The sequence below is a fragment of the Thamnophis sirtalis genome, unplaced genomic scaffold (assembly GCF_051295495.1).
Source record: "Thamnophis sirtalis isolate CommonGarterSnake01/CBP01778 unplaced genomic scaffold, rThaSir2_p1.2 scaffold_8, whole genome shotgun sequence".
In the NCBI taxonomy this organism is placed as follows: domain Eukaryota; kingdom Metazoa; phylum Chordata; class Lepidosauria; order Squamata; family Natricidae; genus Thamnophis; species Thamnophis sirtalis.
This window is the reverse complement of record NW_028261388.1, coordinates 6,870,215-6,895,815: the sequence shown is the minus strand read 5'-3', so window position 1 is coordinate 6,895,815 and position 25,601 is coordinate 6,870,215. Positions and strand designations below refer to the sequence as shown.

Genomic DNA, 25,601 nt, shown 5'->3' with positions numbered 1-25,601 from the left:
GGCAGAGGGCTGCAGGAGGCCATTGCAGGTGAAAACGGAGCTCCGGAACCTGCTTTTGCTGGCAGAGCGCTCAAGTCACCATAGACACCCCCGGCACAAGTGACATTGAGCTGGCCAGGCCCATCTTGGCCAAGCTCACCCTAGTCCCCCCTCCAAGGTCAAACACAACCCTGATGCAGCCCTCAATGAAATTGAGTTTGACACCCCTGTTGTAAACGATCACGTGACCTTGAGGACGTTGCGATCATCATAAATATAATATAATCATGATATGCTGGTTACCAAGCACTCAACTCTGATCATGTGACTGTGGGAATGCTGCAACTGTCATATATACAAGGACAGGGCATAAATTGCTTTTTTTTTACAATGCCGTTGAAACTTGGAGCAGTCCCTAGATCAATGCTTTTTGGTTGAGGACTGTAATGGTGATTATTTCGACCTGTCTCGCCAACAATCCTGAAATTCCTCCGTCGTTCCTCCAGTCCAGAGCTAACTTTTAGCTAGGTTCTGAGATTAGCCAAGATTAGCAATCCCGGATTAGAATTTACTCTGAAGGGGGCCACTGGGGATCCATACTTCTGCCCCATTTCAAGCCGTCCACCAATCCGGTTTTGAATTACCGCAGCCGTCTTGCTCGAGTATGACTCATGTGGGTTGGTAAAAGGGAGATTCCCTCATTTTCTAAATTTAGTAAATTTTTGAAGCATTTAATCAGCAGTACGGAATACTAGAGATGTCAAATATTAGACTGTGTAGGATGCCAAGTGGGAAGCGCTTACAAGAAGCACAGAAGTTGGAATCAAATTCAGTAGAGCAGGGGTGTCAAACTGAAGGCCCGGGGGGCTGATGTGGCCCGTGGGGTTAGATCTAGCCGATGGAACCACCTTCCAAACAGCAAATGACCAGCCTGCTGTGCTTCTGCCAATGAAATGGGCTCCTGAGCTTCGTTTTCGGCTGCCACTACCTCCTGCAACCTTCTGCCAGCGAAAACGGAGCTCGGGAAGGTTCCATGCGGCCCTTCTGAGCTCCATTTTCACTGGCAGAAGGTTGCAGGAGCCCATGGTAGCTGAAAACGGAACCTGGGAGCTTGTTTCACTGGCCACCACAGGTGCCACAGACACCCCCCCCCCCCGAAGGTCAAACACAACCCTGAGTCAGCCCTCAATGAAATCGAGTTTGACACCCCTGCAGTAGAGTGATGTTTTTTTCGAGCATGATTTACAAAGGTGTCAGGGGCAGAAAGACTAAATTTGCACCCTTTGGGGATTCTTTCCTTCCCCTGCTCCAAGAACCTTTCCTCGTTTTCATTGTTTCCCTTTAGATTTAGGAATACTTCTCTAACTCGTAGACATAGGCACAAACAACATACACAAACCAGTGGTGGGATTCATTTTTTTTTACTACTGGCTCTGTAGGTGTGGCTTGGTTGGCATGGTGGGGCTTGGTGGGCGTGGCAGGGGAAGGATACTGTAAAATCTTCATTCCTTCCCCACTCCACTCCTCAACCCAGTTGTCTGACTCTTTGACGTGCCTCAATTAGCAGACTTTGAAAGCAATGTTCTTCCAGCGTTCACTTCTTATTAGCCTTCAACGACTCCAGGAGGGGCAAAGGGGAAGAGAGTGACAAAGAGCAGCCAAAGGGACATGTCACCTACGATTTTATTGTCCATCCATGTGATGAAGGAATTGGCGTTCCTGTCACAGAGTCTTGTGGGCCATGTGTGGGCCTCCGCTCCTGGGTACAAAGACATCTGCATATTTCTATTTTTTCTTCCTCTATCCCAGTGATGGCTAACCTTTTTGTTGTTGTCTGCACCCAAAATGCCATGTGTGTGTCAGCCCTCATGCGCGGCCTGCCCCTTGCGCATGCATGTGCAACCCCCCATGTGCGCCCCATCCAGTGCATGCACATGCAACCCCCTCCCACGCTCCCCCACACCCTACACATGTCCCCCTCGCCCATTTTTGGCTTCCAGGTTAGTGCAGGGGGACTAGCCCCCCACATGCCCCGTTTTGGGCCTAGAAGTCCTCCCATACCAACTTCAAAGCCAAATCGGGGTGCAGGGATGCTGCGCAAAGCCTCAAAATTCATTTCATTCATTTCATTTTATTTGTCTTGTATGCCGCCCACTCCCGGAGGACTCCGGGCGGCTCACAACAGACAAGGGAAAGGGGATAAATAGACAAGACAACACTTTAAAAAAAGACGCAACATTCACAATTTCCATGGGGCTGGATGTTTCACAAGCCCCCCGGGCTGCTGGAGCAGCCAGGACTTGGTGGCTTTGCGGAAGGCCAAGAGGGTAGTAAGGGCCCGGTGTGTGCCCCACCATGCATTCGCCCTTCCCCCCCCCTGCATGTGTGGCAGAGACCCAAAGACTATCTGGCCGGCGGGAGGAGCGTGCCCACATGTACAATGGAGCTGGGCTGGTGCAATGGCTGGTGTGCCCGCAGAGAGAGCTCTGCGTACCACTGGTTTGCCATCACGGCTCTATCCCTTCCAACCCCTTCTTGCCTTCTTCTTCCTTTTGACCCAGATCAAGTGTACCCCCTTCCTTGTCCCAAAACAGTGATGGCGAACCTATTGCACACGGGCAACAGGTGGCACACAGGGCCCTCTCTGCGGGCACGCGAGCTGCCCCTGCAGCTCAGCTCCACTGTGCTGTGCGCGCACCGCCCACTACCCAACTGATTTTTAGGTCTTTGTCGCGCATGCATGGGGGGGCACATGTGGGAGATACTTGTTCCTGTGCAGGGGGCGGGGGATAATAAATCTCTAATGATTTAAGAGCCGAGGTGGCGCAGTGGGTAGAGTGCAGTACTGCAGGCCACTTCAGCTGACTGTTATCTGCAGTTTGGCGGTTCAAATCTCACCGGCTCAAGGTTGACTCAGCCTTCCATCCTTCCGAGGTGGGTAAAATGAGGACCCAGACTGTGGGGGCAATTTGCTGACTCTGTAAACCGCTTAGAGAGGGCTGAAAGCCCTTTGAAGCAGTATATAAGTCTAACTGCTATTGCTATGATTTATTTTCTGCAAGAGGGAGGGGTGCAAAACTGTGACTCGCCGTTTTTGAGCATTCCTGGTCCAAATAAGTGAGGTCAAGAAATTCTGTGCTTTTTTCTTCCTTTTGCATGGGGAGCAGTTCGTGTAAAGCTTTTAACCTCCCTCCCCAAATGGGGGCCGTGACCTGTCCATGTTTGCAATTGTCAGATGAATGACAATTGAGCCGCAGTTGCCCAAGAACAAATCAAAATGAAACCCAGACAGCTGTGAGAGAAGGAGATTGACTTATTCCCCAAAGCTAAGAGATTTTCCTGCAGGGAGAGCTACTGAGAAAATGAAGCACTAAAAGGGCTGCTTTATAGGAGCCTGATGGTGCAGTGGTTAGAATGCAGTATTGCAGGCTAATTCTGCCCGTAGTTCGATCCTGACGGAGCTCAACTTTGACTCAGACTTCCATCATTCTGAGGTTGGTAAAGTGAGGACCCAGATTTTGGGGGGCAATATTCTGACTTTGTAAACCGCTTAGAGAGGCCTGTATATTCCCTGGATTTCTTTAGTTAGTTTGTCCATTTCGGCATAATCCATAATCTTTCTTATTATTTCATCCTCGCTTGGAATTAATTTGTTTTTCCATTTCTGGGCAAATTTATATTTTTTTAAATATTTTATTAATATTTATAGGCCGCCCTTTTCCCCGCGGGGACTCAGGGCAGCTTACATAAAATAGGGAGGGGGGGTATAAACAATAAACATAAAACAATACATAAGAGCAAAATAGTACACAACATTCATTCTTCATTCAAAGGCAATCTTTGCCGCCGTAATTATATGTAATATTAAATGCTGGATTTCTTTTTTGTATTTCGCAGACATTATTCCTAATTAAAAAAAACTTCCATTCTATTTTAACCCCTGTTATTGCCTCCAGCCAATTTTTGATCCTTTTCCAAAAAATTTTAGCCTCCTCACAGGTCCACCATAAATGGTAATATGTTCCGTGTATTGATTCGCATTTCCAACATTTTGGGGAGGTATTCGTTAAGATTTTAGCTAACCTTGTTGGTGTCAGGTGCCATCTCAGAGCAATTTTTATTGACGGTGGATGCGCGCGTGCAGTGCATATGAAGTGCGTGCAGTGCGCATCAAGCACACATGCAGTGAACATCAAGCATGCCTGCACACATCGCGGCCATGAGCGAACTGGCAGTAACAACCCCTGCTGTGAAGGACACCTCAGAAGTGCTTCCCACAGCCCAAACATAGTCAGAGGTTTACCACCATGTTCTGTGCCAGATGCAGCTTTTGGAATTTGATAAGAGCAACCCCACGGAGAAGACATCAAGCACACCCATCTTTCTTAACCTGGTGCAATCCCGATGCGTTGAACTCCTGTATCCTTAAGCTACAGCCTACCTATGGTGTGTAGATCATTCTTAATTTTTTTTCTGATAATTAAGCCACGGTGCCGCAGTGGTTAGAGCGCAGTACTGCAGGCTACCTCTGCTGACTGCCGGCTGCCTGCAATTTGGCAGTTCGAATCTCAGCAGGCTCAAGGTTGACTCAGCCTTCCCTCCTTCCGAGGTGGGTAAAATGGGGACCCAAATTGTTGGGGGCAAGAAGATGACTCTGTAAACCGCTTAGAGAGGGCTGTGAAAGCACTGTGAAGTGATATATATAGTAAGTCTAAGTGTCCTTCCTTCCTTCCTTCCTTCCTCCCTCCCTCCCTCCCTCCTTCCCTTCCTTCCTTCTTCCTTCCTGTTAGAATGCAGTATTGCAGGCTAATTCTGCCCACTGCTAGCTGTTTGATTCTCTCTGGCTCAAGGTTGACTCAGCCTTCCATTCTTCCGAGGTGGGTAAAATGAGGACCCAGATTGTTGGGGGCAAGAGGCTGACTCTGTAAACCCCTTAGAGAGGGGCTGTAAAGCACTAAAAAGCAGTATATAAGTCTAAGTGCTACTGCTATGACTAGGTACCTTCTGAATACGTTCACATATTCCAGATCATATCAGAAACCTTTACATACAGACATTTCCATGATCTAAACATTCTAGAAGATATACCTATTTTTTTTTCTCCAAAAGTGGGCAAAGAGTTCACCATTATCTCACCTTTTAGATAATCAGACACTGGATGTGCTGTCATAAGATACAGGTACCCCTCAACTTACAACAGTTCATTTCGTGACTGTCCAAGTTGCAACTTTGGGGGAAAAAAGTAACTTATGACCATTTTTTCACGCTTACGACCATTGTGGCGTCTCCACGATCATGGGAATCAAACTTTGGACCTTGGCAACTGACTCATATTCATGACTCCCGTTAGTGTCTCCTTTTGAGACCGCCTGACAAGCAAAGTGGACAGGGAAGCCGGTTTCACTTAACGACCATTGTTACTAACTTAACAACTCCAGTGATTCACTGAACAACTATGGCAAGGAAGCTCGTAAAACGGGGCAAAACTCACTTAGCAAATGTTATTGCTTCGATATTGACAATCTGCTTGTACAGCAATCACAAAGCTTTCGAGTGAGTAGAAAGAAAAGATATTTAACCTGCCAATCTTAGATCTGCTTTCTTTGAAAGTTTGGAATCAATGAGTTGTGGTTTAAGCATCATTGTCCTAATGAGAGTTCTGTTATCGGATGACATTGTTTAATTCTGGGAAAAGATATCACAATTAGAGAGAGAGAGAGAGAGAGACATAGATGCATGTTCTAATTTCTCTAGATTCGATAGGCCATTCTGTCAATATTACCACCCATCAATCAGGTTACATTTGGAAACCTTTTATGCCTATAATTTTCGACATCTGCCTTTATTTTTTCATTTGCATGAATTGTGGTTGGCATGATTGTGTACTTTTTTTGGCATGATGGTTACATTGTGTTGAATTCAAGTGTTTACAGTCATAATGGGGGCGTCCGTACAATAGTGGCCAAAATTGTGGAAAACTCCCCCCCCCTTTTTTTTTTTGAAAAGTGTACAGTATTTTTTGAGGTTTGATGGGTAATAACTCCACTTTTGGGGGGAGTAGTACAATAAAATTATATATCAATGGAAAGATAATTTAATCAAGAATGTAATGCAATAACTTTTATGAAGGATTTTCTATTGGAATAGCAGTTATAAAGAAGAAAAGTGAAACACGTAGAAAAAACGAGATATACAAAAATTATCAGCATGTTAGTTAATACTTAGTTGGGTAACCTTTAGCATGAATTACGACTTTACAAAGTCTTCCCATAGAGTGAACCAAATCTTTTAGTTCTGCAGCCATTATAATGTGAAACCAAGATTGAATGCTTTCTTCTATTAACTGGGTTTTATTGCTGGCTCTATTTGGGTATAACTTTTCATAGAATACAGATAATTGAACAAACTTTGTTGCATTCCACTCACGATTAAATCATCTTTCCATTGACATATAATTTTATGGTACTACTGCAAAGCAAAGTGGTGTTGTTAGCCATGAAACCTCAAAAATACACTTTTCCCCAAAGGTTTCCACAATTTTGACCACTACTGTAGGTTTTTATGTCTATAATTTTTCTCCTTTTGTTTTTGCTTTTGTTACTAAATTTTAAATATCCTTGGAGCGTAAAAGTGGCATGAAACTTTGGTGACCAAAATACGCACATGCACGCACGTTTTGGAAGCAGGAATGGATGCTTTCAGGTTTTTAAACAGCCTGTAAATCTATTAGGACTGTGAAACGATGAAAAAAAATTAATAGAGAGGAACAAAGAGAGGAAAGCAGATGGATGTGTGATGATGAATATGTATAGGTTTCTATTATTTGTGTGCTAGCTCCTTGTAAGATTCAAGGTAGCTCATTGCATTTTTTAAGTAAAAAATTATGCCAACATCAAAGCACACAAATATAGATTATGACTATATATACCATATCCAACAATAAAATACAGCAGTAAAAAAAAGGAAAAGGCTGCAGCTTTCAGATGTAGCTGAATAAGAATTCATAGCTAATGGTCCTGGATGATACGAATTTGACCATATTTGAAGGACAACCCATCTCCTCATCTTCTGGTTGAGACACAACTTCTTCGGGGATTTTAAAATGCATCCTTGTAAGTTGCATTAATATGCCCAATAACACACATGGATCGATGCTTCTGCAAAACCATTCTGAGCTCAAGTTGCATCGGTTTAATTTTTATATATATTTTAGGCAACCTGGAAATAAACCTCAATGTACCTCAATATATTGGGTCCCCCAATAAAGGGACGCAGGTGGCTCAGTGGCTAAGACGCTGAGCTTGTCGATCAGAAGGTCGGCAGTTCAGCGGTTCGAATCCCTAGCGCCACGTAACGGAGTGAGACCCTGTTACTTGTCCCAGCTTCTGCCAACTTAGCCATTCGAAAGCCCGTTAAAAATACAAGTAGAAAAATAGGGACCACTTTGATGGGAAGGTAACAGCACCTTCGGCATTGAGTCATGCCAGCCACATGACCATGAAGACGTCTTCGGTCAGTGCTGGCTCTTTGGCTTAGAAATGGAGATGAGCACCAGCCTTAGAGCCGGAAACAGCTAGTGTGCATGTCAGTGGTAGGATTCAAATAATTTAACAATCGGTTCTCTGCCCTAATAGCCAGCTGCGTAGGCGTGGCTCAGTGGTCATGTGACCGTGTGGCCAACTTAACATCACTCCGGTGAACGGGCGCTTTGCCTTAGCTGTTACAATGTAATCAGGGTCAACCGGAGAGGCAGTTTCTGTAAGCAGGGCAATAAAGATGAGGCTAGAAACAACACCAGAATGTTTACTTCCTGCCTTCCTTACAGGATTAACCTTTTAAAGTGGGGGAAAAAACAAAAGGAGATTTCTTCCAGCAACCGGTTCTCCAAACTGCTTAGAAAGTTAACAACCGGTTCTCCCAAATAGGTGCGAACCGGCTGAATCCCACCACTGACATATGTGCTGGGGAACCTTTACCTTTACCTTATACCTCAATCAGAGGTGGTATTCAGTCGGTTTGGACTGGTTCATCCAAACCAGTAGTGGAAATCACTGGTGGGCGATTTCCTAAGGACAAATTTCCTGACAATTAGAACAATTAATCAGTGGAACAACGTTGCCTCCAGAAGTTGTGAATGCTCCAACACTGGAAGTTTTTAAGAAGATGTTGGATTGTCTGAAGTGGTGTAGGCTTTCCTGCCTAAGCAGGGAGTTGGACTAGACCTCCAAGGTCCTTTCCAACTCTGTTATTCTATTCTACTCGAAAAGAAATTGGACACGGTCACCACGGTTGTTTCCCCACTTTTACCAGCCTAGTTGTTCTGTCAGCATGAGTGTGACAACAATTAGACGTCCTTGTTTTTTTGTTTTTTTTTTCGGCCATGCCTCTTTTCCTTCACAGTCATTCAATGACAAGCGTAAAAAGAACCTCATCTTTTCACGAAAGTTCCCATTCTACAAGAGCAAGGAGATCTGTGAGCAGGACTCCAGTGACCCGGAACGTAAGTAAAATGTTTGAGAGACAAACGTCACAGCGAAATACCTGGGTGAACATGCACGGCACCTCATACACCTAGGCAAGCCTTAAGTCAGGTTCAGGACAGGTGAGGCCTTACTACTATGATCAATGTATATAAACAGTCTGGATTCCCTCCGGGGTGGGAAGCAAAAGTATCTGTCACTCCTGCTTGAAATGGTCCAAACATCGGCCTCCGTTGAAATGGTCCAAACATTGGCCTCCGTTCCTTCACTTGGTCCATCTCAAATTTGGGTTAAGGAGAAAGCCACATCTTTCTTAAAAAAAACCGTTTTGGGGACTGGCGTTTCGTAACTGTCTCCATCCTAGCTAGTTATGTAGGTAGTCCTCGACTTACCACTGTCTATTTAGCGGCCATTCAAAGACGCAACGGCACTGAAATAGGTCCTTGGTATTTGTTCTGACCGAGGCTTCCCAAAAGCACAAAGCCGACTCCTCGTCCCGATAAAATCGCTTTTATTTAAAGTGAATTCCCCTCCAGCAAAGTCCTGGCCAACCGTCTTTCATGAGAGTTCACAACTACAGACCTTTATCAGGCTTGGAGAGCTGCCAAGCCGATATCTTCCAAACGCCACGCTGTAGCAGCAATTACTTGGCAAGAAGTCAGGAACAGATCTTCACCCTAATGAATTGAACTAATGGTCCCCTGCAAACTCCACTCCCCTTTCGCTCCTCTTTATTCCCTATGGGAGGGGCCATTCACCCGTGGCTTTGCTCCAAAGTTGATCCTTGTTCCTCAGCTGTTCCCTTCTCCTGGAAGCTCTGTGCATGCGCATATCGGGAACAGGCTCCAGCTGTTCTTCTGCCTCACTGATGTCCGACTCCGAAGGCAGATGATAACTGTCGGGCGGCCCTGGCCCTATCTCTGTCTCCAATGCAGAGCCTTCCCAAGACTCCAGGACTAGCCCATGTTCCTCTCCAACTTCCTCACCGTGCGAATCTACTGCCATATCTGCTGGCAGGCCACAACAGTATTCTCTGACTTTGGTTGTTTTCCCTAGAACTGATGATGTTACCTAGTCTGGTTCATGAAACGTCTGCAAAAAGGCAACCAAACTCAGAGAGGCACCAAGGACCCCTCATATCAACCCTGAGCTACAAATATTCTCCTCTATTGGTACAGAAAAAGGTGAGCTGCCTAGTGGCCTAGAGGTGGCGCTCTCGCCTCACAGTCAGGAGGCTGGTGAGTTCGATCCTAGGTAGTAGCAGATATTTCTCTCTCTTGGGAGCAGAGAGAAGATATCTGCTGTGAACACTGTGTAGGCATCAGGGAGGGCATCCGGCTAGTAAACGCTCAGCTTCAATTGCCCCAACTCCACCCCAAATGTAGGGATTACAGGGTCGTTAAAAGGGAAAAAAATGCTGGAAAAGATGAGTTATGACCTATGCTCACACTTATGACTATTGAAGCATCCCCATGATCACATGATCAAAACCTGGGGATAGCAGAATGTATTTTTAACTGTTGCAGTGTCCCGGGGTTACATGATGGCCATTGGCAATGTTCCCAGCCATCTCCCATGGCGGAAGCCAGGTTCACTTAACAACTACCCGAGTCTTTTAACTATTAGCTTCACGGCCATGGCAAAAAAAAAAGGCTGTAAAATTGGGTATGATTCACTTAACAACCATCTTGTGCTCAGCAGCGGAAATTCTGGTCTCAATTCTGGTCATATATTGAGGACTACCTGTACTCTTTAGTGAATTGTGCCCACGAGTTCCCACTCAAACATTTATAGCTTCGATTCATTAGCTTGACACTTCTGTCCATTGAACTGGAAGGCTCTTGATAATGAGATGGTTTGGACTAGTTCCCAGCTATTTAGGGGGAGAAAAGGAAGGGGGAGAGTGTCTTATCTGTGAAAATCAGATATCTGATTTTCCCACTTTGTCGCTTCACAGAATGCAGCCAAAGTGGAAAATCGAGATGCGAGCTATTTCTAAGCCATACAGTATAAGAGAGAGAGAAAGAGAGAGGGGGAGGGAGGGAGGGAGAGAGAGAGAGAGAGACAGACAGACAGAGAGAGAGAAACAGAGACAGAGAGACAGACATAGAGAGAAAGAGAGAGAGACAGATAAAGAGAAACAGAGAGAGTGGGAGGGAGGGAGAGAGGGAGAGACACAGAGAAAGAGAGAGGGAGAGAGAGAGGGAGAGAGAGAGGGAGGGAGAGAAAGAGAGATAATGAGTCTCCACTGGATTTAATACCTATTATTGCACATTTAGGGTGAGTGGTGCAGTGGCCTAGAGGTGGCGCTCTCGCCTCACAATCAGAAGGCCGTGAGTTCAGTCCTAAGTAGAGGCAGATTTTTCTCTCTCTGGACACAGTGAGAATATATCTGCTGAACAAAACTCCGTGTTGGCAACACGAAAGGCATCCGGCCATTAAAACACTCTGCTAGCTCCATTCAGTTGCCCAGACTCCACCTCGCAAGGGATTATGGGGTCGTTAAAAAAGGATGATGAAGATTGGGCCTTTTAGGGGCATTTAGGGAGTGTGATGGCTCCGCAATTAAAGACGTAGAAAGATGACAGCTCGCCCGGGTTCAAGACCCAAGCGCTGTGTGGTGGGGTGAGTTCTCGTTCCTAGCTCCAGCTCCTGCCCTTTTTTCAGTGCCGTTGTAACTTCAGTCACTAAACAAATGGTTGTAAGTCAAGGACTGCCTGCATTTTTTTTCCCTAAAGAGAGTCTTCTGCTCTCTCTCACTTTAACCACATCTCTTCAGCTTCCATGAAAGTCTTTAAATCGGGAGATTAAGCTTTTATTTTGCTCAAAACGCGGGAATCCAGATTGGATTATCTGCATGGTCTGTCATGGTAGTATCCATTTCAACTGCACTGACTGTTCCTTCCTTTTCTGCGGGTGTTTTTTCCTTTCATTGCTCTCTCCGGGGACTGCCGTGCAGGATTTCCCCGGATTAGGGGACGACGGCTATGGGACAAAGACTCTGAGTAAGTTCCCAGGAATGGTCACTTATAACCCTTTCTTTGGAAATAACTTTTTCATTTCATTTCTTTTTTTCCCCCCTTACTTTTAAAGTTTGGCTTCCCTCACCCCTCCCTAAAGAACCTTCTCCCCCTCCTTCTAAGCATGCACAAGATTAGATTTTACTTTTGGTCCCCAGCTGTGAATGCACTTGGGGGGACAAAAGAGGGTTTTTCATCGTATTTTATGTTCTGCATGACAACATTAATAGCATACAGTCTATGCAATGGGTATGTTGATCTTTGATGATAACAACATTGTTTCCAGTATAATGCATATTGAACCTTTTGTGACCATGGATTTCTTTAAAAAGAAGGTGCTTTTTTTTAGAACACGCTTAGAATTCTTGAAAAGTTGAAAAACAGATCCCCAGTCAAAAATTGATCATGATGATGAAGAAGAAGCTACCCAAAAGGTGACTTATCCAAGATGGACAATAGGGAGTAAGGTTGATGATGAAGAAACTGCCCAAAAGATTATTTATATAAGATGGACAGTAGGGATTAATTTGATGTTGAAGAAGCTGCCCCAAAGATGATTGATTCAAGATGGACAGTAGGGTATAAGGTTGATATTGAAGAAGCTGCTCACAAGATGACTTATCCAACATCGACAATGGTGAATAAGGTTGATGTTGAAGAAGCTTCCCAAAGGATGATTTATATCTAAGATGGACAGTAGAGAGTAAAGTTCATGATGAAGAAGCTGCCCAAAAGATGACTTATATCAAAGATGGACAGTAGGGAATAAGGTTCATGATGAAGAAGCTGCGTAAAATATGACATCCAAAATAGACAGTAGAGAGCAAGGTTCATGATGAAGTAGCTGCACAAAATATGACTTATGCAAGATAGACAGTAGGGAATAAGGTTCATGATGAAGCTGCCCAAAAGATGACTTATCCAAAATGGACAGTTGGGACTAAGTTTGATGTTGAAGAAGCTGCCCCCAAGATGATTTGTCCAAGACGGACAGTAGGGTGTAAGGTTGATGTTGAAGAAGCTGCCCCCAAGATGATTTATCCAAGACGGACAGTAGGGCGTAAGGTTGATATTGAAGAAGCTGCCCAAAAGATGACGTATTCTGATATTAGAGTGTAAGGTTGATGATGAAGAAACTACCCAAAAGATGAGTTATCCAAGATGGACAGTAGGGCGTAAGGTTGATATTGAAGAAGCTGCCCAAAAGATGACGTATCTGATACTAGAGTATAAGGTTGATGATGAAGAAACTACCCAAAAGATGAGTTATCCAAGATGGATGGTAGGATGTAAAGTAAATATTGTGCCTTTTTAATATTTCCTAAAATATTTTATTCTTCTAGGAGAGGGGTGGGTGATAACTTTCTAAATACCACAGCAGAAGTGGGTTCCTACCAATTCACACCAGTTTGGTAGAACCGGTTCGTCAAATCTACTGAACCGGTTAGAAGAGGTTCCACCAGAAAGCAGGCTACACCTACAGAAGAGGTTCCAAAAATTTTGGAAACCCACCACTGATACATACACACACACACACACACACACACAAGCAGATAGGCAGACTCACACAGAGAGAGAAAGAGGAAGAAGGAAGGAAGGAAGGAAGGAAGGAAGGAAGGAAGGAAGGAAGGAAGGAAGGAAGGAAGGAAGGAAGGAAGGAAGGAAAAAAGAAAGAAAAAGTGAGAGAGAGATGAAAGAAAAAAAGGAAAAAGGGACAGAGAGACAAAAGGAAGGAAAGAGAGAGAGAGACACACACACACAGAGAGAGAGAGAGAGAGAGAGAGAGAGAGAGAGAGAAAACACATGGCCAGCAAGCCACTCCCACCAGGTCACATGGCCGACAAGCCACTCCCACAAAGGAGGCCACTCCCACAGAGTAGTTTCGAAAAATTTTTGAAACCCACCACCGTACCACAGTTACAGTTCTTTAAAAAAAAATCTTTAGATAAATCAGTTCAGAAATACATTATTAATTCTTGGCAAGAAATCTTGGCTTCTAGAGTACTGATTTTTCAAACTGTGCCATAGTTCCAAACGAGTTCAGGCAAACAAGCTCTCTTGTCAGTAGCAATTTCACGTTGTTGCAAAGGGCAACCAGGGATAAACGCGGATCGTATTTAAAGGAAGCTTCTCAAAGCGGCTCCCTTGCAAATGTCCTAGAACACAACGGGTGTCATTCCCATCCATCACAGCATCGCTGGAGGTGCAGGATAAGAGCCGCAACCTTTACACAGCTGAAAGGTATCGCGTCCAGCATGACAGTTTCATTCAACATCTGCTCAAAATTCTGAAGAAACAATGCCCTCTAGAGCAAGGGTCTCCAACCTTGGCAACTTTAAAACTTGTGGACTTCCAACTCCCAGAATTCCCAGAAACATGGAGGCTGATTGGAAAGATGGTTTATTGATGGAGAGGACCACGTGGCTTTGAGGTCCTAGTGCAGCTGAACACATGGAGTGGAGAGTGAGAGGTACTGTATTTATACTGTCTCTTGGGCTTTGAACTTGAGCTTCCTGTTCCCTGTGGCAAGGGCATGTATTCTATTAGTTGCTGTCAGACTCCCATGGGACTATGCAGGGGTCATAACTGGTTTTCTCTGGGAGTTGACTTCCACAGTCTTAAAATTGCCAAGGTTGGAGACCCCTGCTCTAGAACCTACCTCTGGTTCTACAGGGCAGTATAGATTATCTTCTGCAGACACGGGGGGGGGGGGTTCAAGAGAACCTCCAAAACAAGCATTAACTTGAATACACTTTCATGCTAGTTCAGCGATATGTGGAGAAAGCACCAATGGAAAAAATTGCAGATATACATTTAAGAGAATCCATATTTTGGTCTGTTTCAGGGGTGTCAAACTCAATTTTATTGAGGGCCACATCAGGGTTGTGTTTGACCTTGGGGGGCCGGGGTGAGTGTGGCCAGGGTAGGCATGGCCAGCTCGACGTCACGTGTGTTGGAGGGCCCTGTGGTGTCCCAAGCATTCTGACAGCAAAAATGGGCTCCCAAACTCTGTTTCGGTTGCGACAGCCTCCTGCAACCCTCTGCCAGCAAAAATGAAGCTCAGGAGGGCCACAAGTGGCCTTCCCAAGCTCCATTTTCACTGGCAGAGGCACTGCGGGCTGGTTCTTTGCTGTTTCCAGGGCGACCCTGCGGGCCAGATCTGCCACGGGCCAAATCCGGCCCACGGGCCTTGAGTTTAACACCCCTGGTCTATTTCATAGAGTATGGAAGAGACCTTAGAAGTCTTCTAGTTCTGTGCAGAGCAGAGATCTTCAAAACATTCCACACAAATTGTGCTCAGCGCCTCCAACGATGGAGCGTTCATGACTCCAGGGGGCAGACTGCTTCACTACTTCATGGATCTCACCATCAAGAAGTTCCTCCTTGTTTTCAGTTTGAATCTCTGTCGGCATTCCCCCTCGTGGGTTTTCTCCTACCATCAAGCACGATAGAGAATAAATTCCCAACTTTTCTCCATGATGACGGTCCTTCAAGTAGAACGTAGCGTGACCCATCAAAACCGCGGTCCACTAAAGCGCGCCCGATTAAAGCGTGTACCTGACGTCATCAGCAGCGCGACAAATACGACCGCGGGGAAAAAAGGGTGCTTTAAAAAGCGCTTTTAAAGCAAGCCGATTCACATAAAGGTAAGGGTTAGGTTTAGAGTTAGGTTAAGGGTTAGGGTTAGGTTTAGGGTTACGTTAAGCGTTAGGGTTAGGTTTAGGGTTAGGTTAAGGGTTAGCGTTAGGTTAAGGGTTAGGTATAGGGTTAGGTTAAGGGTTAGGCTTAGGGTTAGGTTTAGGGTTAGGTTTGGGGGGGTTAGGTTTAGATTTACCCTTTAATTTTAAGTTTACCGCTCACAGCGTGCTGTTTTCGTCGCGCTGTGATGATGTCACGTACGCGCTTTCGTCAAGCGCGCTTTAGTCTACCATGGTTTTGTGGTGGAACCGAACGTAGAACATGGAATAATAAGGTTGGAAGTGGTCTCGGAGATGATCTAATCCAAACCCCCTACCCTGCTCAAGCCTTATAATATCTCAGACAAATGGTTGTCCCAAACTTTTCTTGAAAACCTCTAGTGATGGAGCACCTACAACAACAAGAGGCAAGCTACTCCATGGATTAATTCGTCTCACTGTCAGGAAATTTCTGCATAGTTCTAGGTTGTATCTCTCTTGAGTGATCTTCCACCCATTACTTCTTCTCCTGCCCTCGAGTGCTTTGGAGAATAGGTTGACCCCCTCTTCTTTGTGGTAGCCCCACAAGTACTGGAAGAGTGCTATCACATCACCCCCTAGTCCTCCTCTTTGTTAGACTAGACTGGGGGTTGTCAACCTTAAACACTCAAAGAGCCACAGAGGTCCTAACCAGAAGCCCCCTGTTCAATGCTGGAACCGACCGGAAGTCCGGTTCCCTCATCATAGAGTCTCCTCTTAGCGCGGCATCCTTTTTCCTCTGCTGATAGAAGTCTGGTTCCTCCACTATAGAGTCTCCTCCTAGCGCGGCATCCTTTTTCCTCTCCTGACCGGAAGTCCCACCATAGAGTCTCCTCCTAGCGCCCTTTTTCCTCTACCTGTCCTAACCGAAAGCCCTATCACTTGTGGAGCCGACTGGCGACAGGGACAGCAGAGGGATGAACGAGCCACATGCGGCTCCAGAGCTGCAGGTTGTTGACCCATGGACTAGACATGCTTAGGTCCCTCAATCATTCATTATACAGCTTAGCCTCTAGTCTAGGCCCTTCATCGTCTCTGTTGCTCTTCTCTGCACTCTTTCTAGGGTCTCAGCATCTTTTTTGTGTCATGGTGGCCAAAACTGGATGCAGCATTCCAAGTGTGGATCTCGCCACACTTGACAAAATTGGTACTATCCCTTCACGGTCTGCTACCTTGTGAGTCTCCTTAACCGTCTTTTCTTTAGGCTTCTGTATCCCTCTATATTAGTGAATTTCCCTTAAACTCAAATAAATCTGCAATATAAGAGTCCCCCTGGATGTTACAGTAACAGTGAAAGGGTTGGAAGGGACCTCGGAGGTCTTCTAGTCCAACCTCCTTGCTCACACAGGAGACCTCTACTATTACTAACAAATGAATCTCTGGACTCTTCTTAAAAGCCCCCAGAGATGAGGCACCCACAACTTCCAAAGACAATTTGTTCTACTGGTTGATTCTCCTTAGTTCTAAGTTGCTTCTCTCCTTGATTGGTTTCCACCCATTGCTTCTTGTCCTGTCGTCAGGTGCTTTGGAGAATAGTTTGACTCCCTCTTCCTTGTGCCAGCCCTTCAAGTATTGGAATATTCCTATCCTGTCACCCTTCTTTTCATAGACTGGACATACCCAATTCCTGCAATCGTTCTTCATATGTTATGGCTTCTAGGCCCTTTCGGACTCTTCTTTGAACTCTTTCCCAAGATCTCAACCTCTTTTTCGTAGTGGGGTGATCAAAACTGGATGCAGCATTCTAAGTGTGGTCTCATTAGGGCTTTACAAAGTGGTACTAAAAGTTCGTGTGACCTTCATTTTGTCCCTCCCTTAAGGCAACCTAGTATTGCTTTGGTTGCTGTTATTTTGTTGTTTTGTTTTTTGTTTTGAGTGGTGCGGTGGCCTAGAGGTGGAGCTCTCGCCTCACAATCCGGAGGCTGTGAGTTCAAGCCTAGGTAGATGCAGAGTTTTTTTCTCTCTCTCTCTCTCTCTGGGCACGATGAGAATACTGTATTTTTCGGACTATAAGACGCACCTGAGTATAAGACGCACCATGATTTTGAAGAGGTAATTTTTTTTAAAAAAAAAAGTTTTTGCACTCTGCAGGCCTCCCAAACCCTCTGCACACCTCATTTTTTTGCAAAAAGAAAAAAGAAAAAAGAAAGAAAGAAAGAAAGAAAGAAAGAAAGAAAGAGGGGCATGCAGAGCTTTGGAAGACTCTTAGAGTGCTCCTGGGGGCTGGGGGGCCAAAAAAGAGCAAAAACAGCCAGTTTTACACAAAAATGGGTCATTTTTGCAAACAAAAAGGGCATACAGTGGGTTTGGGAGGCTTATAGAGTGCTCCTGGGAGCTGGGGGGGGGGAAGCCTCCCAAACCCTCTGCATGTCCATTTTTGCAAAGGGGGCGGTGTATCAGTAGGCCAAAAATGCTGTATTCAGTTTATAAAATGCACCCAGATTTTCACCCTCTTTTGGGGGGGGGGAAGATGCGTCTTATACTCCGAAAAATATGGTATATCTGCTGAGCAAAACTCTGCATTGGCAACAGGAAGGGCATCCAGCCAGTAAATACTCAGCTCCATTCAGTTGCCCAGTCTCCTCCCTGCAAGGGATTATGGGGTCATTAAAAGAACATGAGGAGAAGGAGGTTTGCCTTGGCTTTTTTGGCTGTTCAGCCAGTCAACCAATCAGCCATTTCCCACCAGTCAGTCAACCACGACCCGTGTCTGCTATTCTACTCTATTTCTTCTACCAGAAAACATTTCGTGTTTTTGGCAATAAGCCTGTTCAGTCATCACTAGGCTGCTTTAATCATCCTTTCCCCCTAGAGTTCCTTCCCATTAAAGATTTGACAAATGTCCAGCAGCTTTGGTGCTTCGAGCTTTCCCTTTTCGCAAGGAATAGTATTTCAGCTGTAAGCATTGGCACACACCCTAAGCCATGATAGTTTCCTGTCCAAGAATAGATGCAAACCAACCCAAGTAGAGCTGATTTTCAGCCTTCTGGAGGGCCAGGGGAAGCCATTTTCACCCTCCCCAAGCTTCAGGACCTGGGTACTTGAGAGACCGCCTGCTGCCAATTACCTCCCAAAGACCCATTAGATCGCACAGGATCGGCCTCCTCCGGGTTCCATCCACCAGCCAATGCCATCTGGCTACGACCCGGGGGAGGGCCTTCTCTGTTGCAGCTCCGGCCCTTTGAAACGAACTCCCCGCGGAGATTCGGACCCTCACCTCTCTCCCTGCTTTCCGAAAAGCCGTTAAAACCTGGCTATGTCGGCAGGCCTGGGGTTGATGAACTCCCTTCCCCTCTCGACAGGTGTGGTTGTTGGTCATTTTAAATGTCTATTTTGTACTTGTATGTTTCCCCTTCCCGTTTAAGTTGTTCGCCGCCCTGAGTCCCTTTTAGGGAATAGGGCGGCATATAAATAAAATAAAACTTAAACTTCAGGAAAACCTCCGGAGCCTAGAAAGGGTGTTCCCGAACTTCCGGTTGGGCCTTCGGGTCTGTTTCTCACCCTCTTTAGGCTCCGGAGGCTTTCCTGAAGCCTGGGGAGGGCGAAAAACGGGCCAATGGGAAAACCATTGGGAGCCGAGGTGGCGCAGTGGTTAGGGTAATAGCAATAGCAATAGCAGTTAGACTTATATACCGCTTCATAGGGCTTTCAGCCCTCTCTAAGCGGTTTACAGAGTCAGCATATTGCCCCCAACAACAATCCGGGTCCTCATTTTACCCACCTCGGAAGGATGGAAGGCTGAGTCAACCCTGAGCCGGTGAGATTTGAACAGCCGAACTGCAGAACTACAGTCAGCTGAAATAGCCTGCAGTGCTGCATTTAACCACTGCGCCACCTCGGCTCTAGGCTAGGGTGCCATAAGAGCCGAGGTGGCACAGTGGTTAGGATGCAGTGCTGCAGGCCACTTCAGCTGACTGTTATCTGCAGTTCAACGGTTCTAATCTCACCGGCTCAAGGTTGACTCAGCTTTCCATCCTTCCAAGGTGGGTGAAATGAGGACCCAGACTATGGGGGCAATGTGCTGACTCTGTAAACCACTTAGAGAGGGCTGAAAGCCTTATGAAGCGGTATATAAGTCTAACTGCTATTGCTATTGCTAGAGAGGGCGAAAAAACAGGCCCAAAGGCCCAACTGGAAGTTCATTCCTAAACTTCCGGTTAGCCCATTAGGCCTGTTTTTCACCCTTCCCAGGCTCCAGGCTCCCAAGCTTTCCTGAAGCCTAGGGGGGGCTGGGGGAGGCCATTTTCACCCTCCCCAGACTTCAGGAAAGCCTCCGGAGCCTGTGGAAGGTGAAAATTCCCCTCCCAGCTGCGCGGGGGGGTTGCTCGCACATGTGTGGTGGTGGGAATCACTTGCGTATGCACAGGTGGGGGGGTCTCTCACGCATACGCAGTGAGGGGGCGTTCGCGCCTGCGCAGATGGGCGTGCATTCTAAGCCATCCCCTTAGAAAAAGGTGAGCCATCACTGAAATAGGTAGAACAATGTCAAGTAGTCCTCGGCTTACAGTGATTCATTTAGTGGCCATTGGATGTTACAATGGCACTGAAAAAAAAGTGCTTATGACCATTTTTCACTGTTGAGCATCCCCACGGGCCCGTGGTCAAAATTCGGGCCCTTGGCACCTGACTCGTATTTATGACGGTTGCTGTGTCCCGGGGTCACGTGATGATCCCCTTTTGCAACCTTCTGTTGAGGGAAGTGAATGGGGAAGCCAGAATCACTTAACAACCTTGTTACTAGCTAAACAACGGCAGGGATTCACTTAACAACGGTGGCGGGAAAGGTCATAAAACGGGGCAAAACTCACTTAACAAATGTTTCAGCAAAGGGTGAATGTTGGGCTCGATTGGGATAGCAGATCAAGAATTACCTGCTTAAACAGCAACACAAACTTGCAAGAAAGGGGGGAAATTGGCGCTTAGCCGCAATTTTGAGCGCGATTGTGGTCGTAAATGCAGGACTACCTGCGAAGCCTACAGGACTAAATGAACGATTGTGAGAACAAGAAAAACCCCTTGTACTTTCCAATTTAAACCTCAGTGGGAGATCGCCAGGGCTAAGCCTGTTTCCACATGCCAGGTTTTCATCTGGCCACCTACCTGGGAATTTAAAGCTGACGGAATGGAAATGTGAGAATAATTTCCATATGTAATTTCCATGAGTCTGTAAAATAGAACATTTTTGCCTCTTGATTGCTAACAGTCACCCTGGAAAACGCAATCTAGTATAAGCCGAGGTGGCACAGTGGTTAGAGTGCTGTACTGCAGGCCACTTCAGCTGACTGTTATCTGCAGTTTGGCTGTTCAAATCTCACCGGCTCAAGGTTGACTCAGCCTTCCATCCTTCCGGGGTGGGTGAAATGAGGACCCAGACTGTGGGGGGCGATATGCTGACTCTGTAAACCGCTTAGAGAGGGCTGAAAGCCCTATGAAGCGGTATATAAGTCTAACTGCTATTGCTATTGCTATCCCTACCAGGGGCGGGGTTCAAAAATTTTAGCAACTCGTTCTCTGCCCGTTGCCGGATGGGTGCGGCCTGCTCAGCCTCCTGCATCACCAGGGGGGAATGTTTTCACCCTCCCCATGCTCTGGGGGTTTTCCTCGAGCCTCCAGGAGGGTGAAAACGGCCTCCCCCAGGCTCCAGAGGCAGGAAACGAGCCCGTTTCTGGACTTCCAGAACTTCTGGGAGATCTGTTTTTTGCCTCTGCCCGGGCCCTGTACTTACCTGCCATCCAAATCGGGCTGCGTGGAGACTCCGGGGAGGGGAGGGGCCAGCTAGTCCTTGCACCTACTGTTTCGGGGAACCAGATATAAAATTAGCATCCAGTTCGTCCGAACCGGCTGAATCCCACCCCTGATTCCTACTGATTTAATAGAACCCAGTCTGTGATTCACCATGAAATATCGTGACCCGTCAAAACCGCGGTCCACTAAAGCGCGCCCGATCAAAGCGCGTACGTGACGTCATCAGCAGCGCAACAAATAAAATTAAAAATAAATTAAATTAAAATTAAATTAAAGCAAGCCGATTCACATAAAGGTAAGGGTTAGGGTTAGGGTTAGGGTTAGGTTAAGGGTTAGGGTTAGGGTTAGGGTTACGTTAAGCGTTAGGGTTAGGTTTAGCATTAGGTTAAGGGTTAGGTTTAGGGTTAGGTTAAGGGTTAGGCTTAGGGTTAGGTTTGGGGGGGTTAGGGTAAGGTTTTCGCGTTAATTTTAAATTTACCGCTCACAGCGTGCCGTTTTCGTCGTGCTGTGATGACGTCACGTACGCGCTTTCGTCGAGCGCGCTTTAGTCTACCGCGGATTTGTGGTGGAACCTGAAATATAACCAGTTTTAAGATTCCCCCGAGCTTTTTTCTCGATGAAGTGGGGAAGCTAAAGAAAAATGGTCCAACTCTTGCAATGTCACTCTTTGTGTGAAACTTTTTGTGCACCATTAGTCCTTGTCGTCCGATTACAATGGAGCCCAACATTTCTGCCGCTAAGCAAGACAGCTGTTAAGTGAGTTATGCCCCGTTTTTTTAAGTCCCTTCATGCCAAAGTTGTTAAGTGCAGCTGTTAAGCTAGTAACTTGTCTCATCGGAAGGTTACCAAAGGGGATCACGAGATCATGGGACACTACGACCGTCATAAATATGAGCCAGTTACTGAGCATCAGAGCGACCATGGAGATGCTGCAACGGTCGTAAGTATGAAAAACGGTCATAAGTCACTCTTTTCAGTGCCGTTGTAACTTTGAAATCACAAACCGAAAGGTTGCTATTTGAGGACTCCCTCTATATTGTATAATATCAAAGACCTACCTAGATAACAATACGACTTTGACCACTCTTGCTACTTATAATAATAACAACAACAACAGTATTGCCACGATAGCTGGAGACAGCAGAATAGAAAGAACTGGAGGAGACCACATCATATAAAGACCTGCAAATAGAAATAGGATGACTGTGGTGGAAGTAAGCCAAGGTAGGACCAATAATCATAGACGCCTTGGATCCAATCCCAAAGATCTAGAGCACCACCTGAATACCATCGCTATTGACAGATCCGGTCAATTGCAATTGCAGCTTTACTCAGAACAGCTTCCATCCTGTGACGACATCAGCATGACCCTCAAACCTCCACATCTGCCTATCCCAAGTCCTTGGAAAGGACTCAGTGAGTAGACAAAAACATCTGGAGCACCACTTGAACACCATGGGCATTGACAAATTTGCCCTCAGTCAATTGCAGAAGGCGGCTTTACTCGGAACAGCTCATATCCTGCGACGATATCCGTAGCGCCATCAAACAGCCAGATGTACCCATCCCAGTTCCTTGGTAAGGACTCAATGGGTTAGACAAAAATGCTAAATCCAGTTTGAACATCTGGATGACTGTGCAATCATCATCATCATCATAGCTGTCGATGTGGCAGTGCCTGGAGACAGCAGAAGAGAAGAGAAGGAACTGGAGAAGATCACAAAATACAAAGACCTACAAATAGCAATAGAATGACAATAGAGTGGCAAAGGCAAGCAAAGATAGAACCAATAGTCATAGGCGCCTTCGGTGCAGTCCCAAAACAACTAGAGCACCACTTTTAACACCATTGGCATTGACAAACTTCCCATCAGTCAATTGCAGAAGGCGGCTTTACTTGGAACGGCTTCCATCCTGCGATGAGATCTGTAACCTCATCAAACATCCCGATCTGCCTATCCCAGGTCCTTGGTCAGGACTCAATAGGTACACCACAATGCCGAACCCAGTCTGAACATCTGGCCGACTGTGCGAGGAGCAAGAATGAAAACAGCAGCCACGGTGGTTAAACACATTTAAGAAGGCAACAAATAAAAGAAGAATAGTGGTGGATGAGGAAAGAGTTCATTGACCGCTCTCTACATTGCTCCTCCCGAGTCACCCCTTTCTCACACTTCTTTCCCCGAGGGTAATTGTGCACGTACCTTCACAAAAGAGGTAGACAGCCCCACCACATCGCTAGCAGGTCCATGTACATCTCATATATGAGTCATGTCACATGGCTGACGTCCCTCTTTGGTTTCTCATCGGCCTTCGAAAACATTTGAGAAATGTTTGCGAAACGAAGTCTTTGCAAAGACATCTCTAACGCTTCCTTTGGCGGCTGTATACTTGAGGTACATCGCTGGCAATGCTGCCTTTCTCGGCGTACGGCCCAATGAAAATGTCTTTTCAAGTTTCTCGGAAACTCTTTGGCTGACTTACCGCACCGTTGCTTCTGATTCTTCCTTTTGCATGCCAATTGCATGAGTGGGGTGATTGCTTGACGTTCCTGCTGCTTGACTATCTCTCCTTTTAATTTGCTGTCCTGTTCTTGCAGAGCATCTCTCTTCTAATGCCAGCGATAGCGAAAGTAGCTACAGTAAGTTATGGCATTTCTTGGGTTCTCTTTTACTTTGGCTTGCCTCTGAAGACTTGGTTTCTTTTCCCCTTTCTTTCCCCCCCTCCCCTTCTGGGTTTTTCTTCTTTCATTTTTTGCTTTTCAGATTTTGAAAAAGACTTTGGGAAAGCATGAAGAGGTGGATTTGTAACGGGCTGCAAATACGTGTCACTTCTTGACGCGCCTCTGAGATGGACCTGGTCTCCTTTGTAAAGGCATTGCCAAAAAAAATTAATGTTAGTTTTATAATTTAGGTCCAGGAGGTCACCGTCCAAATGGTTATTTGTTTTTTCAAGAAAATGGAGCAGACGCTTTCAATCCAGCGCATGATGTGCAATGTTACTAGCAGGGAGTGAACTGAGATTGTTTGAAGAGAAAGTTATGCATGCCTTAATACACTGGAGAGGCCAAAAAGTGTAGGAGGCAGCCTTCAAAATCACCTTCTTTGAGATGCTGAACATCATAGATGGTTAAGGCATTTGATTGAATAAATTGAACCCAAGTAAGCAAACTTATGGAAAGTTATTTGTATCCTGCCTTTATTGTCGTTGCAAATAACTCAAGGTAGCAAACATATCATAACACTAGGCTGTTGGTTTGAGCTCCAAGCTTGGCAATTTGGTTGCAAACATTTCGTCACTGTTCGAGGAGACATCATCAGTGCGTTTTGAGTTGTGCTCGTCTGTCAGAACACAGGTCTTTAAATACTGTTTTATGAGATGCAAATTAGCCTGACTATTTTTTTTTAGATATTTCTGAGTCATTGGCACAAATAAGCACAACTCAAAATGCACCGACGACGTCTCCTCGAATGTTGACAAAACGTTTGCAATCAAATTGCCAAGCTCAAAGCTCAAACCACAACCTAACTACCAACCTGAGCTACTAATATTCAAACACTTTTCATAGCCTAACACTTTCCTCCTTCTCTTTTCCCCACAACAACTCCGTGAGGTGAGTTGGGAAGAGAGAGTCACTAGCCCAAGATCACTCAACTGGCTTTCATGCCTAAGGCAGGACTAGAACTCACGATCTCCTGCTTGGTAGACTATTGCTTGAACCACTCGACCAAACTGGATCCATGGAATCTGACTTCCCCATTAATTTGGCATGTTTGAACCAGTGGGATACATTCTATACCAGGGGTCAGCAACCTTAAACACTCAAAGAGCCACAAAGGTCCTAACTGGAAGCCCCCCGTTCAATTCTGGAGCCTAGCAGAAGTCTGGATCCCCCAGCATAGAGTTTCCTCCTAGCCCAGCATCCTTTTTCCTCTACCTGTCCTAACTGAAAGCCCTATCAGTTGTGGAGCCGATCAGTGACAGGGAGCCGCAGCAGAGGGATGAAAGAGCCACATGCGGCTCCAGAGCAGGTTGCTGACTTTTGCTCTATACAATAATTAAAATGTATTTCTGATAGGTAGGTTGGACACACCTGCTCAGCTAAATGTCTTACCCAATATGCTAACTATTTTTTTTTGAAAGGCCAAGCCATTTCCCTAGAGGAAGCAAGCACATTATTTTGCTATAAAAAGAGCAATGAATCTCCCAGCACTTTAAAAAGGAGGCAATTGGATGCATCCGCCATCCTTTTGGATTGAACAAGAGTTGCCCAACGTGATTAACAGCATGCAAAAAAAGACAAAAAGGACAGAACTTTCTCTAATTCCAGTTCTTCTCTGTTGCCTGGTCTATTTGCATTGAGTGATACACATAATACAGTCAACACATCCATTGTTAGTCGGTTCCTGCCTCGGCTTTGCGTAATTGCTCACAATGGTGAAAACCCACTAAATAGCACACACACACACACACAGCAACAAGAAATGTGGTGGTAGGTGCATGGTTCTGCCTTTCAGAGGAAAACAACCCACATTCCTTAGTGTGGTTTTTGAAATGCTGTTTTTTTTTCCCCCTGCAGCTGATCTCACCAATTTCATAAGCTTTGGCTGGAATAGAACTTCCTTGGTTACATATTTTGCTTACCAGTTGCATTTGATCCA

General features: G+C 45.7%; 1 protein-coding gene across 11 annotated transcripts in view; it reads left to right on the top strand.

Annotated features, from left to right (window-relative positions):
- Positions 1-25,601, top strand: part of DLG2 (discs large MAGUK scaffold protein 2) — a 1,057,900-nt gene that overhangs the window by 1,016,722 nt on the left and 15,577 nt on the right. For 5 of the 11 annotated variants that reach the window (XM_087721037.1, XM_087721036.1, XM_087721033.1 and 2 more), the window contains one exon: positions 11,419-11,464. In XM_087721037.1, the coding sequence (XP_087577163.1) occupies positions 11,419-11,464 (46 nt within the window). Of the gene's footprint in view, positions 1-8,379; positions 8,480-11,418; positions 11,465-23,539; positions 23,582-25,601 lie in introns of all 11 variants that reach the window. The other 6 variants (XM_087721030.1, XM_087721034.1, XM_087721035.1 and 3 more) reach the window with 3 other exon arrangements.